Here is a 20,159-nt window from a genome sequence, read left to right as displayed (position 1 = left end):
GCTGTGCCCCACGCTGATTGGCCAGTGTGGTGGGGGCGGGGCCACGCACCGCGCTCGGATTGGGCAGTCCGCCCCGTGGGCGGGGCCAGCAGTCGCGCGCGGGAGGGGCGGGGCGGGGCAGGGTCGGGGTCCTCGAGGGCCGCTCGCCCGCTGGGCTCCGCCTGCCCCCGTTCGTCCGGGGCAGGTGCGAGCCTGCTTTGGAAACCTGCTCCCACCGAGAGAGATCCCTGCCGCCTGTGCCGGTCTTGCTCCGGCTTTCCAGGCCTGGGCGCGTCCGGCCGCTGACCGCTGCCGCTTTCTTCCCTTTCGCGAGATAAGAGCTTGAATGGCTTTTGTGGTTTAATAAAGCAGCACCTTGTTGTTCAACTAGAAGAAATAAAATATTGCATTCGAAGTCATTATCTAAAGTTTTGCCCAGTAATACTGTTCCTAGAGCTTTGCCGATCCTCTGAACTATTTGCTGTTTTTCTGTTAAATCTCTTCTTTTCTATCTATTTGATTTGCCTTTCCTTTTGCTCCACTCCCTTGATCTCCACGACATTGCTACCACTCTAGGGCTTCCTGTTTTATACCTACAGTTTGTTCTTCAAACTGGCTGAAGCCAGAGAGAATTCACACCAGGGGTCAAGCCTCCCGCCTGTGCAATTGCATATCCTGCCTCCTAGGCATCTGGATATACAGGGTTGGGCGGGAAAGAACAAGTTCTTCTCAGCCCCAGAACAGATTCCTTGTAGTGCAGAATTTTACTACTATCTATTACTATAATATATTTATTAATATTTTATTACTGTAATCACCATAATCATGCCTTAGTAAACATAGCTACAAAGAGGATTTGAGCCGTAAGATTACTCAGCTGTCTTTAAAACACAGTTAAATATTTTGGTCTTGATGGGTTTTCTGCTTTTATCTTCTGGGTCTAGCAAAATTTCCTTTCTATTTTTCTCCATGTTCTCTTCTGTAGAAAACCTGTAAGATTTATTAGGAAAAAAAAAATATTGCTATTTCACTACCTTTTAGCTTGAAGCAAAACCCTATATACAAAGAATCAGTTCCTGCTAATATTGGCATCCATTTCAGCCACAGGCAAGGAATGGCTGATCTTTTCAAAGAGCATGGTTAGAGTGAAATGAGCCAAAACACCAACTGATAAACGCGTTGCCAGGGGTTCCCTCTCTCTTAGCAGCGCCTCTGTCCCGCTGGCATGTGGCCCAGGAGCAGGTAATAAAGGGATATGGGCTGTTAGCAAGGTGGTGTGCACCCTCTGACTATTGCTTCACGCCGAGCAGGGGCAGGAGGAAAGAACAAAACCTTGGAGTTCTTGGTGTGCCCTGCCTAGAGGCAACAGTTACCACAGCTTCCAGACTGCTCACAGGATCTCATGGGGGGCCTTGCTCTTTTCCAAAACAACAATCCTTAGAGCTGTGCCACTGGAGCTCAACTGCTGTTTCCAGTGGATTAGAACGAGTTACATCAGTTTAGCCATTTTCCTTAAAAAAACATACACAGTCAGTCAGGCTAACTAGATTTCTCCCCCAAAAACTGGAACAAATTTTTGACTTAAGTACTCCATGTTTTCTCAGGGTTTTGGTTTTGTTCTTAAAAGAACTCACCTTTGTTTATTTTCGTGGAATATTTTCAGCCTCTGGGAACAAGATAAAATTTTATTTCCTGATTTTTTATTTCTATCTTTTCTTTTCTTAGCCTTCCTCCACATTTTCTCTTTCCATCTCCCCATTCTACTAGAAAGAGTAAGGAAAGGTTAAACATGTTTGATAGTAAAAACCTGAACACTTCCAATATTTTTTTCTAAGGTGGAAGACATAAGCTGTGAAAAGTAGAGTTTTTCACACTTTCCTTAATCTTACTTATTTCCTTCTTCTCTCAACTTCTGGCCTGCAGTTGTGGAGGAATTAATAAAATATATGTGCATGAAAAGTTCTCCTAAAGTCATGCCAAGTTGTTTAGAGAAATCTTCTGTAAATTAAAAACTTCAAAAACTGCACTCTTGTGAAGCTGTTGTTCAGAATGTTTTCTCAGTATGTGAAAGCACTAAGATGGTACAAATATTTCAGAAACTATCCAGACAGAGAGAATAAAACAGATTTGTCTTTTCTTGAGTATGGAAGGAAAAAAGGCACAGAAATGTGACAAATAGCAACTACTTTCTTTTTTTATTATTTTGGACATTGTAACTAATCTGGGGAAGTAGACTCCATTAACTTGTATCTATGTTGGATGAAACAGAATTAGCAAGAACAAAACAAAACTCTAAATTATTTCTGAAATGCAGGCTGATTAGTTTAGATCAAAGCCTGTAGAATAGAGTAATCTGTTAGAACAGTAGACTAAATATAACTTTGAAGGCCTGTGTCTTCCTCACTTCCAACCCCCCCCCCCCCCCCAGTTGATACTTTGATAATCTGGGGGTTTTCAACTGGAAACTCATAAATATTATGCAGCCATAAAGGGTCAATTTAAAACCCCTGTGCATGGGGGGGATGGGGGGCAGCATTGTAGTTCACTGGAACACAGCTGATACAGAAGCCAGTCTAAAATCCAAGCTTTCAAGACCTGCAGAAACATAAGGACAACCAACCATCTCTCCAAAATACAGGAGTCATTAGGAGACAGGTTACCATCAAAAGCCTCTGGCAGAGAACTTCCCTTCTGCCCTGCACACCACAGCAAGCTCTGCGTTGTGTCCAATGCAGAGTGAACAGAGAGTTGTTAGAGATGAGGCATTCATGGCTGAATTTGAGGAATTAATTGCCACCGGATATCAGAATAACTCCTGGACTGAGATGGGTCATGTTGTACAGCACTATACATTTCCATTATGGACATTATGGATGTAATTGTTTAAAATATTTGCAGTCAGCTACACGAGGAAAAAATGGAAAAGCCACTCAAGTCTGCTACAAACAGTGGAAAAAATTTCATGGGAAGTGCTAAAAGAGTACAATAGTGATGTTACAAAGTAAAACAAGCATTTAAAAGAAATATACCCTGTACTTTTATTAAATGAAGAAGCAAATAGGTTGGTCTGAATTACGTGATGCTTGGTGTATGTAGGTCACAGTGGGCTTAACACAGTATTGCTCCCATTAGGAATGGTGTTACAGATGTGCCCAGGAACCCTGAGAATGATCCCATGGCCTGTTTTGGAGAGTGCTGTTCAAACATTCAAGAAGATGGAGTCCCTACCTGGAGGAGATTGTAATTAAAGCATGATTCAAGCACTGGGTGTAACAAACAAATGGAGAATGGGACACAGTAATGATAGGAAAGTGTAGGTGGATAAACTGGTTATGATGCAGAGCTAGCACGAATAAACAGCAAGAAGAGGAATATTTTGCACTGATTAAGAGGAATAACTGACTCATACAAAATAGCAGTTGGTCCACATAGGACAGTGCTGCATCTCATTTCTCTGGTGCTTCATGGTAATATTGATAAACAGTCTTCCCTAGCATATATGTGGGCATGGGCAGAGCCTTTCTCTTTCTCTCTCAGGTATGTGCCAAAAAAATCTTTTCCTGTCATGAAAGACACCTTGTGAGTGTGAGTGCTTGTGAAGTTGCAAGTCCTCCTTTTGTCCCTTAGCACCATCCTAAAATTCTGATCAACCCACTAGTGTTCATGGCCATTTCAGGGGTGCTGGAGGATGCTCAAAAGATTGGTTATTTGTCTGGAGTCCTGAATGCATTTCCATTTGATGCTTTTTCTGCAGGGTTCTCCTGGCCCTTCACTCAGACATACTCTTGCCATGCACCCTCATGGACATCTCTAATGTAAGAAGAGCCCCAAAGCCCAGATTCACCTTTGCATCTGTGCTGATGCACAGTTCAGGTTTCTGCATGGATGCAGAAACAGGATCTGCATTGGCTTTAATCTGTGCAGCTTTGTCTCCACCCTGCTTTGCTATGCCAGCTGTGTGGAAGGAACTGTCCAGTCTCCAGACTCCTGGGCACCTTGATGAAGGTGAGCTGGCCTGGCTTCAGTGCAGGTATGCCTGCAGTGCATGTGTTACATTTAGAACAACCAGCAGAAAAACTGGCAAAAATGGAGGTTACATCTCTAAAAGGCAGAGGTGTCTGTACCCATCCACATGAGACTGCCTGCATCTTTAGACTGTACAGGGCACTCTGTACAAACCTGTCTGGGTACTGGACTACTGCATCAGGCTCTGAAGAAACTACTGTGGTGCTGCTGTCAGTATCTATTTCAGAGGTGCTCAACTGTGCTCACACATACTTCCAACTCCTTTCCAATCCAAGTGCAGACACAACCAGTTTCAGTGTCTGTGTGAGGGAGTACAGCCACCACCTCTGGAAAGAAACTGGAAACACTTAGTTGCACCTAGTAAAGGTGGTTGTGAGGAAAGCACAAGGCTTCAAGCACAGCCACCCATGTGATATTGTCACATGCAGATGGTCAGCTTTGGACACCCTGCAGCCTCTTGGAAGCTGAAATGAGCATTAGAGGGCAGCAACTCCATTGTGACACTGTTTGAGGCTAAAAGCAGTTGACTTTGGACCTTTGGATCAAAGGCCAGTGTGAAGGCATCCATCCAGATTTGTGAAGAAATTATTTCCTGTATTGCTCTGAACTTTGGCACCGCATTTCTCCCTCAGTCCTAAAGAATTTATGTTTGTTAACCTTCATGCTGTCACGTGCATCTTTAGTCTCTGAGAAAACTGCAGGAATTCTTGCTCTCCTTGGGTATTTTGCAAATAATCTCAACATACACAGAATTTCATTCCACAGTGTGTAAAAGGCTCTGCAGAACTGACTGGTTTAACTATAGATTTTCAAAAGCCTTGGCAAATTCAATCTAAGATGGCTGCTTAATAAAATTAAAATACTTTGTGTATGTGGTTCAGCTAGGATAGAGTTAATTTTCTTCACAGCAGCCTGTATAGTGCTGTGCTTTGGTTTTTTGACTAAACAAGCACTGATAACACACGTTGTTTTAGCTGGTACTGGCAGTGTTTGCTCAGCACCAAGGCCTTTTCTTTTCCCCAGCCTGCCCCACCGGTGAGGAGGCTGGGGCTGCACAAGAGGCTGGGAGAGGACACAGGTGACCAGGGGATGTAATATGCCAGACTGTGTGACATTGTGCTCAGCAGGAAATGCAGGGGGAAAGGAGAAGGATGAAGGAGGAATGTTCAGAGTTATGGTCTTTGTCTTCCCAAGCAACTGTCAGGTGTGTCAAGGCCCTGCTTGCCTAGAAGCAGCTGGAAACGTGCCTGTTGATGAGAAGTGGCGAATGAATTCCTTATTGTGCCTTACTTGCATCTGCAGCTTTGATTTGCTTATCAAACTGCCTTAATATCAACCTGCAAGTTTCCTCTCTTTTGCTCTTCCAATCCTCTCCCCCAGCCTGCCAGGGGAAAGCCATCAAGTGACTGAATGAGGACTTAGCTGCCAGCTGAGGCCAATCTACTGCAGTCCTTTTTGGTGTCCCATGTGAGACAAGAGGACTTTGAGATAACACTCCTGATCAGAGTGTGCTAAGTAGAATTTCTAGCTGTTATTGGCAGTGGTTTATACTTTTTGCCTTACTGTATATAAGAGTCTGGCACATTAGTGACTAGTTTGGACCTTTGCTATTTATTGTAGCTCTTATCTTACGCAGATGTGCAAGGGAACATTTTGTTATCAGCAATGGTCTCATGTCTGAGGTGGCACAGGGCCCAGACATCCCTGCTCTACTGGGCAGGCTGGAACACCACTGGAATGGGGTTAATTTCCATCATAGTTGCCCAAAGGGTGTTGTGGCTTATATTTGTGACTAGGGCAGTGTTCACAACACAGGGGTGTTTTAGGTAGCACTGAACTGTGTCTGCACGGTGTCAAGGCCTTTGCTTTTTACCTCTCTGCTCAGGCTGGGCAAGGACAAGAGGCTGGGGAGGAAATGCAAGCAGGACATCTGACCCCAGCTAACAAAAGTACTATTCATTAGTAAGCAGAAGCGGAATCTTCAATTTGTAAAATTGATGCAGATGGACTGAGTCATGCACCTCCAATCAGTTTTGCAGTTATGTAACTTTACACAGAATTAGATGTGTGTGTGTGTGTATATTTATATATATATATATATATGTATATATAAAGAACTAATTACTTATTTTGAACATTAAAGATCATTGCCTTCTAAAAAAATAATTTCACAGTTATCACATAAAAACTTGGTTCTGCTGAAGTTAGCAAGCATTTATTGACTGTTTTCCAAGGTAAAACCTCATTCCAAAGTTTACATGTCTTTCTTTTTTAGTGAATATGGCTTGTGTTAGAATTTCATGGTGGTGTCAAACAAAAATAAACTAAGCACAATTACAAAATACTAAGAAACCAACCTTTGAAGATGGAGGAATTACACTGTTTCACCATTTAAAATTAATTCTAATTGGCACAGAAAATTTTACTTTCCTGTTGCATACCTTCACTATTACTAGAACTACTACTTTAGAGGCAAATATACAAAACAAAATTTTGATCCTTTCATGCAACAATATTAGCTTTATTTTCCAGTGGAAAATTACAACAGTTTGTGACATAGTAAAAAAAGAAAAAAAAAAAAAGAAGAAAATATTTGTTTAGTTTTTTACACGTTTTTCATTCCTGTTCTATACCTTCTCTTTAAAATGCATGCTCTGTATGAGAAAAATTGAAAAACTACTGAAATAAAACTGGCTAACACCATTCAAGGTTCAAAGACAAATTACTTTAAAAATCCAGCCTGCTGAATGGTACCTAATGTGATAAGTGAAGTGCTGCAAATAAACAATTTACAGGACAGAAGTCCAGAACACTACTGACAGCTTAGTTAAAATTCTGCTGGAATAATGAGTTTATGAACTGTGTATCTATTTTCAGATGTAGTCATCCTGGGAAATAACCATGTAAAATCTATGCACACGAGTGTTTCCATTAGTGAAAATGCTGTTAAATTGTAAGAGAAGATGAAGCTGTTTCTGTTACCTAGTTTCATCTAATCCTCCTCTGCCACCCCCAGGCTGTACTGCCACTGAACAGCTGCAGTTCTCAAAGCTTTCCTCATCAAGGGAGCTCTCTGTCCCAACAGTCTAAAAGTGTATATGGGACTGAGCATCAGGAGTTCTGAATTCTCGTTTTGGTTCTCCCATTGCTGTTCCATCACCTGTCAGGTTAAATCACTTCCCTTCTTGTTTCTGGGATGGAAAGGCACTGCTGACCCCCTTTTCTTTTTCCAGGGCACTGAAGATGAATTCTGTGAAATCCACACCAATCAGGTGTGCTGGGTATGCAAGAACCAAACCAACAATGCCAGCACACATTCTCTGAGAAGGGGCTGGACATACCTTAATGCTGAGACATGTCCTGTCTTTGCCACAGTGTAGGCAAAAGACATGTGGAGGAGAGGCCACCCCTACAATTATTTCTCACCAAGATACTGCTGGAATGCAGCACCACATCTCCAGATCAGCACTGGTTTTCCCTCTCAACCTTATGTATGGAGAACATCCACCTGCTATAGCTTTCTATTCCTCATCTGTGCTGCAAAAGCATTTCAAAATGGAGATAGCCAGGGCTCAGGACCAAGGCCAAAGTCTCCATTCCTAGGGGTTTAGGACTTAAAATTAAGTAAAAAGTAAGACAGAGTACTGGTTATAATGAAGAAGTGATAATACTAATCAGAAGGGACTACTATTTCTTCCAGAGAAAAGAAGCTGAAAAGAGATTTTCCCAGAGAAAATAAGCTGTTTTCTAAAGTGTATATTTGTAGGAATGAAACACCTGCCAGAGAAATCTCTCAATCCTGCTGGTAAAACATTATGTTCCTTTGACAAAGCACATATCCAAACTACTAAGTGTGACTGTTTTAAGGGTTTCTAGACAAACAGGTTGTTCTGCATGATGGCTGCTGGCAGGTTAAGAGCTCCCAGACTCATCAGTCCTTTTTGCAGCCAGACCTCCACCAAAATCACAGCCATAGAGTTCTACCCGAAGGGCAATCCCACGGTACCATGTTTTTGGAACAATGCGGATGAACCTGGACAGGATGGGTGGGTTAAAATAATTCTTGACGTGCTCATTGCTGTTTGCATTACCCAGGAAAACCTGCAAATACACAAATACAATTAGTAAAAAGGTGGCATTTGAAAAAAAAACCTGGATTTTCTCTTTACAACAGTTCCCAGCCATTGTATTAGTCAGACCCAGGGGGGATGGATTGGCTCATTTCTGGTTTTAAACAAGACCACAACAAGTCTCTTCCTAATGTGCTGGGTTAAAAGTAGTTCAGGCCAGCAATAGCTGAGTCTGAATGGATTCAACAGCCTCTGTTTCCATCCACACCAGAAAATTTGCCATTCTAATTTTTAGTTGACCAAACCCCCAAACTCCCCTTATTGCACCACTGCTAATTGCCTTTGTGGATTAGGTTGGTGTAAGGTAATACAGGAAAAAATACAAAGTACTGTGTCTGCTCTGTGGGTACCTCAAGTTCCCCAGCTCTGCTATAGCGATACTGCTTATTAACGTTAATTTCACTTAAAAAATCAGGGCAGAAATAAAAAAAAAAAATACAAGAGGCCCCGGGGAATCCATTATTCACTCAAATTAAATGTCCTTGTGCATTCAAACTAAATGTTCTCCTTTACAAACAGTGTCAGCTTCTTTTATCACAATATTGGCTGCATTCTCTGCAGATACAGTGTTCATTCCTTTTATTACAATTAATCATGATCACTAAAATCAGATGGATACTGTGACATTATCTGTAGTAACCCCAGCTCCCTAGCACTTTACAGTCCAGTGAGAATATCAATTTGGCTGGGCATTCTGCCTTTGAGCCTTGACTGTGTCCAGCACCTAAAACCAAACAATTCAATTCAATTCAAAGCAACAAAACAATTCAATTGCCTGGGCTGACAGTGATACCTTTGGCATTGAGCTTGAACCCTCTGTGTAGGACTTCCACTCGAAGCCTTCATTGCTGTATAGAAGAACATAGGTTTTCACAAAGTTTTCAGCTGACATGGATGTGACCCCCTGCGTAGCAATAGCAGTGATCTTCTTAACTGTGAGGAGATCAATTTGCAGCCACTGTTGGTTGTCGTTAAACTACAATTGAGATGAAAGTTTGTGAATTAGCAAATATGTAAATGTCTGTATTTGCTTAAGTGAAAATCATGTTTACAGATAGTTAAAACTGTATCAAAATGCATCAAAACTGTATCACAGAAGTCCAGAAGAATAAAGCTGAGGCAAGTCACAAGCATTCTTAGTGATCTATATAATTAACTTCATTACTACAGGTAGTATGTTTGGAGTCTGAAGATTTGTGCTTTAATTTCCAATACACAATGAAATATAACAGATTTACCTCCAGTGTTAAAACCTAACACTTAATACTAATACCAAATGCTTATACAAAAGAGCAGCTTTGATCAAATCTCAAGGTGCTTTGTGAAGAAATGCAGCTCCATTTCAAAGACACAGAAGCTCACATGACTTGCTGAAGGTCACTCACCCCCAGATCCACTAGGCTGCACTGCCTATAAGCCAACCCAGAATGGGTTTCTTAAACCCCTTTGAGACAAATATTCAAATTGCACTAATCTCCTGAAATTAAATAGGTTATTCGCACAGACTGCAGACTGTGGCCCAGAGGAGAGCATCCATCTCTCAAAGTATTTCACTGTTGTTGCCAGAGGCTCAACAAATTTCTGCTGAAGAGTTGAGTGGTGCTCTTCCCAAAGGATGGTTGTGAAGTGACCAATCACACTCAGCACTGGACAGAGCATGGAGGAAGCACCATGACCACACAGGCAGCACCAATTTATTAACCAGCTGCCCTTGCCTTCACTGTTGTTCTCTTGTTACCTTGGCTCGCCAGGCATTCATCTTTCCATTCTGATTGAGACGAGCAAGTGAAGCATCCCATGTGTTAAACCAGGATGTCTTTGTAGATGAGGCTGTTATCTGGGTATTCTTGATCTCTCCACTTTCCATTCCAAGTGGCAAAGAGCAGCCTGTTGAGAGGAGCACTGTGTCATCTCCAGTACACTCAAGTGGCCACAGCAAAAGCAACAATGTTGGAATGGAGAAGACCCACAGTTTAAGCTTCATTTTAAGTATTAGGTAAAACATTTGCCAGAATGGAAGCAGTTGACCAATTCTTACCATCTACTTCACAGCCCAGAAGCTCCATACGAAGAGTAGGCCTGTTGTAGACCTCAGTGGGGTAGAGTCTGATGTACCTAGCAATAATAGGGGGATCAATGATGTTCTCTTTTATGTCATAGGCATTGGAATTACCGTCAAAAATCTGTTTAAAAGAAAAAAAAATCACACATACTTAATTTAATGCAAACACAAATTTGGAGGCTGAAAGCCTGCTCTGTTACGAATGTAATCTTTTTTATGCCCTTAGCCCCATCCACAGTGATAGCACACCCTATGTTGCAGGGCCACTTGAAATATCTCATGGGCCCATCTTAGCATATTTGGAAGTATCTGAAGGCCTCAGTTTAAATAAGCAACCTTTTTTTTTATGTAAGTCTATAAAAATGCATGAGCAAAGAGGTAAAAGACAACAGGCTTTCAATCTGGGAGTTTTATCACAGAAACCTCAGTGTAAATTAAAGGGAGCTGTAATAGGTAGGGCTGGAGCAGGTGGGTCTAAGATGAACCTCTTTCAGCATACAACCACACTCACCACACAGGCCTTCTGCAGGCAAATCAGTTCAACATTCAGCTGCTGGGACAGCTCAAAGGAAGGGATGAGAAGCAGAATCTAATCCCAAATGAGGTAAAGGCCTGATTTTTAGTTCAGCTTCCTACTTTCTTCAAAAAAGCTGCCATGGGCTTAGGAAATAATAGTAGGGAGAGAGGCCTGTGAGAAAACCAGACTCCACACAGTCAAGGTCACAAGGCCAATCCAAACCCCAGTCCAGGTGGTGTTTCACTTTACTATTTGTCTTCTAGTCTGAATTTCATTAGTTTGGTAAATGCCCTTTGGGGCTTCCAGGTGTACCTATTAAGGCTCCAAAGACCATAATTTTTTCCACTCTTTCTTAACATTAAATAAGACTCACTGTATCCCTCAGTGATGCTGCCTAGGTTGTTGCAAGCCCCATGGCACAGACAGACCTTTCCTGTTGGCGAGCTGTCTCCTTTGAAGGTGTTCCATGTCCGTTTGTCTTTGCTGTAAACAAGAAAATACTTCTGGATGTATAAGGACTTAAAAAACTGCTTGGCTCCCTGTGTCTGTATCCCAGTGAGCAAAACTTGTCTTCGAAAGTCCACCTAGGAACAGCAAAGTGTGTTTATAAAGTCTATAATATATAGCAAAAGCCATATAATTCTTCGGCATTTTAATATGCACAACACTAACCTTCTCTAAAGGAATAATAGATACCAGAGTATCTATCAGAGATATATCAAATGAATGCTCTCTCATTTCATTTGTGTTTTTGCGTACGCATTTAATTTCAGAGGCCATTTTACAGGGTTCAGCACTGCACCACAAAGGCACCTCAAAAATATCTGTGTGTCTGTGGTAGGCACAATTCTGCCCCCCTGCCCCATTTTACAGATAGGTCAAGGAGCACAGAGACATTAAAGGCTCACACTTTTAGAAGCTACCTCTAATTTTGGATACCTAGGTTGCAGAAAGGCATATGACATTCTGAAGTGCTGAAAAGCCACCATTCCTGCTGATACCATATCTCTAAGCACTTAACACATAAAAACAAATCTGGAAGGTGTGCCTGTCAGCAGTGAAACTCATTCTCTGGGACATGCCCTCCACACCTCTGCATGCTTCCCTGCAGTAACTTCAGCTTCCCACCACCACAGCCCCGTTAAATTCTTTCTCTTCCCAATGATATTTCCAGTTTTACATCAGATCTCCCAACCTTCTCCCCCTACTCCACTTTCACTAACTTGCCAGTATGTCAAATGTTGGCTAGTCAAACACAACAGCCACCTGCTGAACTTGAGTCTCTCTTGTCTTCCAACCAATTTTAATGAGATTTAAAGAAATCAGCTATTCTCCCCAAATTTGGGTGCAAACTGGCTGTGTAGTGCAAAAGTCACTGGGATGGCAGAAAAAACACAGAAGTGAGGTGACTGAATGATATAGAGCTTGACGTCATAATTATAAGCTTAGTTTCCCTAAGTGAAGACAACTGAGCTCTGTCAAGTGGGACAGCAGCATACAAACTAAGCAAAAAACTATCTGAACGAAGGCTTGAGGATATTACACATTAAATGATCACTTAAACACAAACATACAAATACGTACTATTAGACAGACAAAGGAAAAATAAAGTAGTAGAAAGAATTACTCCATTTACCTACAAAATGGTTACAATCTAAATTGTGAGGGTAACTGTCCAGTCAATGAGCCTCAACAGCAGCAGAGACTGAGTTACCCCAGGGAAGAAAAACATTTAATGGCATCAACAATCTTGCCACTTCTTTCAGTCTTCTCCAACAGCCTTCTCAGTGACAAGAGCAGCTTGACCCTCTAAAATAAGCTGTAGGAAAATCATAACTCAGTGATGATGAACTTTACCTGGATCCAAGGCAGTTCTTCCTCCACTGTAGTACTCCAAGCATTGTATGTTCCATAATTATTTAATCGGGCTAACTTAGGTTCCCAATAGTCTAGATGGAAAATATGAATAAAGCAAGAATTTTAAGAGGCATTGAAAAAACAAACTGAGGCTGTTATTAGCTTTGAGTGCGCCATTTCCCACCCCTACCCAAAGGATAAGAAAAAAAAGAGAAAAAAATACAAACAAGAGATCTAAAACCATAATCTAGGCTAATTTGGACATGGTCAGCATCTGTACCCTGCAAAGCTTTAAAGCTGGCAAAATGACTAAAATAATAACCTTTTATGTAATATACTGTTTGTTAACTTGGAACCAGGGTCTAGAGTTTGCTAAATAAGTTTTGGCCCCCAGCAGGATCAGATACAAAATGTGCTCTACATTCATGGGAGACAGCTCCCCTCTGCATAACAAGGTTTTCAAGTTAAAAATTGGTATAGAATATATATTACAAAACAGCTTTCAAGCCTTCATAACACTCTATGAGGAAACAAAGAAAGAAAATCCACAAAAAATTGGGTTTTACAAAATAAGTAACTTATTTTTTATTTCAAGGGAAAGGATGCATGTGTGCGTAACCTGTACGCCTTGATTTGACACTGTCCGTGTAAAATGCTAAGAAAAGTCTCTAAGTAATGATCCCACTTTTGTACCACAGATAAACTTGACAAATTAAGGACTCTAATTGCTCTGGATGCCAGGGTTCCCAAGTCTTTCATAACAGATATATTTTGTGTTTTTGTATCTCATACCACATTCTAATCTCAAAAGCTTTTTGAACGCTTGGTGTTATTTTCAAGCAGGGAATCCAAGGAACAAAAAGAATGCTGGGTTTGTTCCTGATCACCCAGCAGGTCACAGACAGAGCACTCCCTGACTTTCAATCTTGTGACACTGATAGCAAACCTGTGATACTTCAAATAAAATAATGATGGTTACCTAACAGAACTCCCTGTCTCTGCTTGCAGCACTGGAGAGACTTTTAGCCTGAGAGCTGATTGCTGCTGAACTGATCTTGAAAGACCATCAGAGAAGCCAAAAGAAGACGGAACTGCAACACTTTGCTGGGGGTGTTCAGGGACCTTTTCCGGGATAAACTCACCTATGTGATGAGAAGCATCAATCTGCGAATCGAGTATAACCCCACTTGCCAGGCCCATTGGAATCCTGCACTCTGAAGGGAGCACAGTAAGTTTGTTGTTAAAGAAAATGAGGACTATTCCAATACATATTCTGGTGAAATGTAAGACAACATCACTCAGGACAATAGTGTAATTTTAGTTCACTATTAATTATAATAATTGTTATTATTATCTAGTAATTCTATAACATCACTCTTTTCCCAGAGAAGTCTAAATTAATCTCTGCAATTTCTCTCAACAGATTAATCCACTGGTCACTATAGGGAAACCTCAAATTCAAGGCTAGCGTGCTAGAGGAATTAAGGTAGTGTGCTAAATAATTAAAAGCTAGCATTGCTGGAAGCTAAAAATTTTTCTTCTATAACAAATTTACAGTAACCACTCCACCATGTCCTTGAATGTGGATAATTTCCTACATTTTTTGGAGAACAATCTCCCAAATTTATTTTTAGTGATCCTGAAAGAGTAGAGAAGACTTCATAGCTTGACTTTCCCAGCCAAAAACCACTGTAGTTCATACCTTTCTCTATAACCAAATAGGACGTCTGCATTCCTGCTTGCTGGTATTCCCCCACTTCAGTGTCTAAAAGCCACCAGCCAGGTCTCTGTGGTTTCATTTCAATTGTTCTAAATGAGCCTTGAAAAAAGGAAATGAAATGTATCAGAAACATTTGCATTACAAGGCTGATGTCAGTGAGGCTGAATTTTAAACCAAAGACCTTCCTATGACCTAATCCAGAAAATTTAAATACACATTGCAATGAGAGCAGTAACTTCCACCATCTCAGTGATTTTTTTTTCTTAGCAAGCTAGTTCTAGCTGGGGACTGAGATTGGAATCAAGTAGCCAGATCAAAACCCAACCTTTGCTGATGGTGCAAAGTACAAAACCTTGGTTGCCTGAACATAACAGATACCTGCACGTTAACTACAGTGCTGAACAGTGCAGTGAATAGTGTTTATCACAATGCATGGATGTTAAGTCTGTGATGCTGGTTATGATTCTTACTCCTGCTGTGCCAGTGTGTTGTTCCAGTAATGAAAAGGATGTAAAGAAGCCAATAGTAGAAGAGGGAATATTAGAAGTATGGGCCCTCCCCTCACTTTCTTCATGCAATATGAGTGCCAAGGATTGAGCAGGAAGTAGGTATGGTTTCAGTTGCTTGATGACCTTTTTAGAAAGCACAGGACATGTTCTCATTGCTTTTCTTATATTCCTAGTTGCTGCAGACAATTCTTCAGGTAATTCCAGCTAATTCTGGTTCTCATTTAAACAAAAATATGTAGATTTCCCAATTAAAAGCACTACTTTAAAAATAAGGAAATAAAATATTGAATAAACTACCCCTAATGTTCACTAAAACTCCTAGTATTCCAAGCCAGTCCCATTATTTTGATCTCCTTGTTGTCTTTTTTTTTTCCCCTTGAATTCTTGTAGCTGGAAACACTGGCTTCATAAGTGCTGTTATTGCACACTGGTACTGCTGACACTGATGGGGCAAAGGACTTCATCCTGCAGTCTAATGAAAACTTACAGCCTATTTCTCCCTGGAGAGAGAGTAAGAATTCTCCTAGGGCTCACATTTCTTCTTTCTGTTCTGTATCACTTACCTGGACATTAAAACCCCCAAACTCTCACCATATGGAGACCTTCAAACCAGTATGATAATGACAGACTTCAGAGGTCACCCCTTTGAACTTACTCTGCTCTGATGCTTACCTGGGAGGAGAGTGTATGTACCAAGCTGATGCTCTGGCTCTCCTTGTTCTATGAAAGTCTGTCCATGAAAATGAACAACATGAATGTCTTTTGGGCCACCCATATTCAGCAAGTGCCATCGGACTGTTTCACCTTCATACATCCTCAAGCCTTGCAAATTGTAGGTAATCCCATTAATGGCTGAAAAAAAAAAGATTGTTAGTCAGGAAAACTGCTCACAAAACCAGTCTCAAAGCGCTAGAAAGTAATTATTGAAATTAGCAACATATTTAATGAAGGAATGCACTTGGGGAAAACATAGTTTATTCCAATTTAAAGTGCAACACACTTTATGGTCTATGTAAATCAATTCAGAAAATCCAGGGACCTCACCAGAAGATTTGAGCACAGCTTGGTAGCAACACATGGCAGCCAGGAGAACAAAAATATTTAAATGTAAGATGGGAATATCAGGCCCAAAAGAAAGGACAGCTATCCAAAACTCTTTCTAAAGCTCCCATTTCCACAGGCACAACTGAAATACCTCTATATCCACAGAGAGGTGTATGAAGGGCTGTTATACAGCTGCTTCAAATTCCTCAACAGAACTACCTGATTGTCAAATTATTAAAATATTTTAAAATTTCTTGCAAGAAGCTGTCAGGGTACTAGTTTCTTATTGCAAAGAAGACTTCTTTGTTTCTTTTTTTCTTTTAATAGGGGGGAATATATATGCAAATACAAGAGAGAAGTTTTCTTTTGAAAGTTTCAGTCTAATATGTTCTTTCTTCATTTTAATAGCAGATTTCCCATCACTGATAATTTTTACATGTAAAACCATGACTACTATGAGTACAATGGATAACAAAAAAAATTCACATAACTAATGTGGGGGATTTATGCATTTTGAAAAGGACTGTGAGCTGAGATACTTCCCCTGACATCTTTCCCTCTACCATAGTAAACTGCATATATGGCAAAATGAAATAGGTACCATAGAATTTGTGGCATTGCTGCATTTCTTGTGTCTTCTCATTACAAGGCTTTCCAGAATGTTTGTCAAAGTACCAGCTTTTCTCTTCATCGAAGACCATAAAAAGCAAGAAAAAGTCTCGTGCATATGTCCTGCTGCTGTTTGATTTGCTGAAGGCTCCTTTTTCACAGATCAGTATTGGCCCAATCAAACCAGACTGAATGTCTTTCTCCTAGAAGGTAATAAACTCATATTAGACGTAAAAGTGGATTTCCCAAAAGATGTAAAAAAAACCCCATAGCATTCTGCAGGAATGCATCAGCCCCTAAAAATCTAAAGCAGGTCCCAGAATTACTGCTCCCTTCTATCTTTATTCTTCCCTGCTCAGTCTTACCAGAGCTGCCCACTTCAAGTTCTTCCATACTTTATGTCCTGCTTTAACTGAGTGCAAGACATTAAATGTCAGGTGGGAACATCCGAGCCCAAAAGAAAGGACCGTTATCAAAAAACATGTTCTGCAGCTTGCACTTCTACAGCCATGCATCATTCGGAGATATTCAAAACCCAGCTGAACATTGGCTCTGGACAAACTACTCCAGCCAACTCTGCTTGAGCTGCAGTGGTGGACTGGATGATCTCTGGTGATGCCTCCCAACACAAGTGTTTCTATGATTCTGTGATCAACCCCAGCAACACCACCCCTTCTATTTCCATTCCCTTACCAGGTTTAAATCAGAGTAGTAGACCCAGGACCGACAAGCTGCTCCTGACTGCACAGGGCCTGATCGCCGGTTTGCGTACCATACATATATGTAGCTGTTATTTGGCTGAACTTCATCTTCCTTAAACCAAGCAGTAGATTCATCATCATAAACACTTCCCTCAGAGGACTTTTCATAGAGGACTCCATGGGCATGAAGGGAATATGGTCTGGATGCCAGATTCTTAAAATGAACCTAAAAAACCAAAAATAGATTCTGTTCAGCAAACTCAGGCCTAAACCAAAGTCCCCCCACATTACATTCCCATGACCTCAAACCAGGTCAAACCATCTTTTGCATAAAGATTGCAGGCTACATTGTACATGGAAAAGCCAGCAGAGAGAGCTTTTGATCTCCATGCATCTCCATGCAGAGTCTCCACCTTTTATACAGGTAGTTTTCTGAAAAATCACGAGTCTAACTCCCTGTCTTCCACCAATCAAGGCTCCCAGGACATTGACTGCTGCCCCTTGTACCTGGAGCTGCTTAGTTACTGCCAGCAGGGAAATGGGGAGTTTCTACCTCTTATGCTTTGTTGCGGTTGTTGCAATCCAGTAACTCTAGACCTCTGTATTATTCTTGCTGAAATCAGTGCTTCCCACTTCTCCCAGAGAAACACCAGGACAGTGGGATTACATATTTACCTCTCATTAGAGAATATCACTCCCAAGCTAGAACAGCTTTTTCTCCTCTTACTCATGATTTAAACATGGCTTGGTGAATTCCGGTTGCACACCACTCCTACTGAAATAAGCAGAAAGCACCGAGATCTATCCTCCCTATCTAAGTCCATCTCTGTGCGTTGGAAGACTGGATGAAGAAGGATGAGAGAAGGAAAATTAGGAAGCAGTGTGCTTCCTAATGCAAATATACCACAGTGTATCCAGGGATATGGTTCCTCTTCATCCTTGTTGACAGTTCTAACAAAATCCTGCACATTTACATAGCAAAACTTTTTAGAGGAAATGATATATTTTCCCAAAAAGTATATATTAATCTTGAACACATATGTACTAATTTTTAAGTTTAGACAACTCATTTTTCATTAACACTAAACCTAAATCTTATTTTACAGTAGACCAATAAGCCAGTATTTAATGTTGGGAAACAAAGAAAAACAGGATTTAATTTGCTGTGGACAGGAGTGAAAAAAGATGTGTTTCAAAGAAACACATCACAGTGCTTACAAGTTCACAGTGCAATTTCTAGCTTTGAAAACTGTTTCCCCTCCATCATCTTTTAAAAATTTGTGGTATTTTTAGATCCATTCTGTCATATTCCAAGATCACTGTAAGAATCTTATCCTGCACACACAATCAAAACATTGACCTACTAGGATAACATCGTCCACTTCAGCCCGAATAACTGGTCCCAGGATGCCAAGATGTTCTGTATATTCATCTTCATCCTGAAGAGTCGAAAAGGTACTGTCTGTATAGCTCTGGAAAATCACCTTACGTCTGCTGCCATCTATACAGGTTTTGTCATTCCTCATTGCACTGAAAGGAAAACCCCAATTAAAATCCCTTTGATTCTGAGGGAATCAGAAATACTAGCTTTGATGAAACCTGGGAACTCATACAGCAGAAACATTTTAGAATTCTGTGAATATAAAGAATAATCCCTCAAATGGCTTCAAACTGTGTCAGGGAAGGTTTAAATTGGATATTAGCAAAAATTTCTTTACCAAAAGGATTGCCTAGGGAAGTGGTTGAGTCTTGGTCCCTGGAAGTGTTTAGAAGATATGTGGATGTGGTTCTGAGGGACATGGTGTAGTGGTGAACCTGGCAGTGCTGTTAATGGCAACCTGGCAATGGATTAAAGGTTGGACTCAGTGGTCTTAAAGGTGTTTTCCAACCTTCTGTGAATCTACAAAATGAGCTTCAGATGATTCTGAATATCATGGCTTGCAATGTTTAAGCAATTCAAGTTCTACAGTTGGTTAAGAGATCCCTCAACCATTTGGTAAACTATCCCTGAAAACCTCCAACAAGTCTCTCAAAACCCATCTGAGCTCTATTTTCCTTTTTTTTCTTATCTTTAATAATCTGAATTGGAGCTTGGCTGAGTGTAGTGAGCCTATCACTTACACAGTACTGTCTCAGATATTTTAATCTGATAATACCTGCATTTTGCATCACAGAGCTGGTATGGTAAAATAAGCTTTTACAGCTTCAAACTGTTGTTCAGATCTTAAACAGAAGTGCTGAAATGCTATTATAATTATCTACAAATCTTGCTTTATTATCAATTCTGCAAAACCCAGAAATTTAACATAAGTTACATTGGAGAAAGGCTGGGGTTTAGCTCTTCAACACACTGAGAGGATATTCCATGGGCTCTCTTAAATTCACTGGAACTATTCAGCTCACACCAGCTGAGGACAAACACTTCTGGAGGGACCTATATAGAGGTCAAAGTATAAAAAAACATTGATTTTTCAAGTGCCCAAAGAAACTGTCTTGTTTCTGCTATTTTTGCAAGTGCCATTTATATGGACTGAGATGAGGCAGGAGTAAACCTGGAGAATACTGAAAAAGTTTTATTTTTATTTCCAGCAAATGAAATGGAAATTCAGATTGAGAAAGAATCTATGTTTGGAGATTCATTTTGCATAATGAAAATATTCTTGCTCCTGTTTTGGCTGCTTTTGATAAAAATCCAAAGTTGGGCAAGTTTTGGTTCAGCTTTTGATGAAAAGTGACAAGGAATTCTATGCCTTTTTGGGTGAGCACTGATCCTAACCTGTATCAATTAAGAGAGTGAATTTTTAGTATAGTGTTTCTCTCAGTATATTCTCACATATTCTTTGCTGTAGCACAGTAACCAGTCTTGCCTGTCAAAATGTAAGAAAATCCCTCAGCATTAGGATTTGTGATCCAGTCACCTTCTGATTTCTCTAAACAGCAGGAGCAACAATAATACTTTATGCAGCTTTGTTTTTACACTTAATATAAGGTAGTCACCAGTGTGG

General features: G+C 40.6%; 1 protein-coding gene across 1 annotated transcript in view; it reads right to left on the bottom strand.

Annotated features, from left to right (window-relative positions):
- Positions 1-6,198: 6,198 nt before the first annotated feature.
- F5 (coagulation factor V) overlaps positions 6,199-20,159 on the bottom strand; it is a 34,359-nt gene continuing 20,398 nt past the window's right edge. The window contains exons 14-25 of the mRNA XM_071433367.1: positions 18,519-18,684; positions 17,147-17,380; positions 16,446-16,656; positions 15,473-15,652; positions 14,274-14,390; positions 13,714-13,785; positions 12,572-12,663; positions 11,143-11,298; positions 10,174-10,318; positions 9,874-10,022; positions 8,929-9,111; positions 6,199-8,106 (exon numbers count right to left, since the gene is read on the bottom strand). Coding sequence (XP_071289468.1) covers positions 7,918-8,106; positions 8,929-9,111; positions 9,874-10,022; positions 10,174-10,318; positions 11,143-11,298; positions 12,572-12,663; positions 13,714-13,785; positions 14,274-14,390; positions 15,473-15,652; positions 16,446-16,656; positions 17,147-17,380; positions 18,519-18,684 — 1,894 coding nt within the window. The 3' untranslated portion in view covers positions 6,199-7,917. The remainder of the gene's footprint in view (positions 8,107-8,928; positions 9,112-9,873; positions 10,023-10,173; positions 10,319-11,142; positions 11,299-12,571; positions 12,664-13,713; positions 13,786-14,273; positions 14,391-15,472; positions 15,653-16,445; positions 16,657-17,146; positions 17,381-18,518; positions 18,685-20,159) is intronic.

The sequence above is a fragment of the Agelaius tricolor genome, unplaced genomic scaffold (assembly GCF_023055355.1).
Source record: "Agelaius tricolor isolate 1412-34295 unplaced genomic scaffold, bAgeTri1.0.p SCAF_9, whole genome shotgun sequence".
NCBI classification, from domain to species: Eukaryota; Metazoa; Chordata; class Aves; order Passeriformes; family Icteridae; genus Agelaius; species Agelaius tricolor.
Note: the sequence above shows the minus strand (reverse complement) of the source record. Positions and strands in the feature narration are given on the sequence as shown.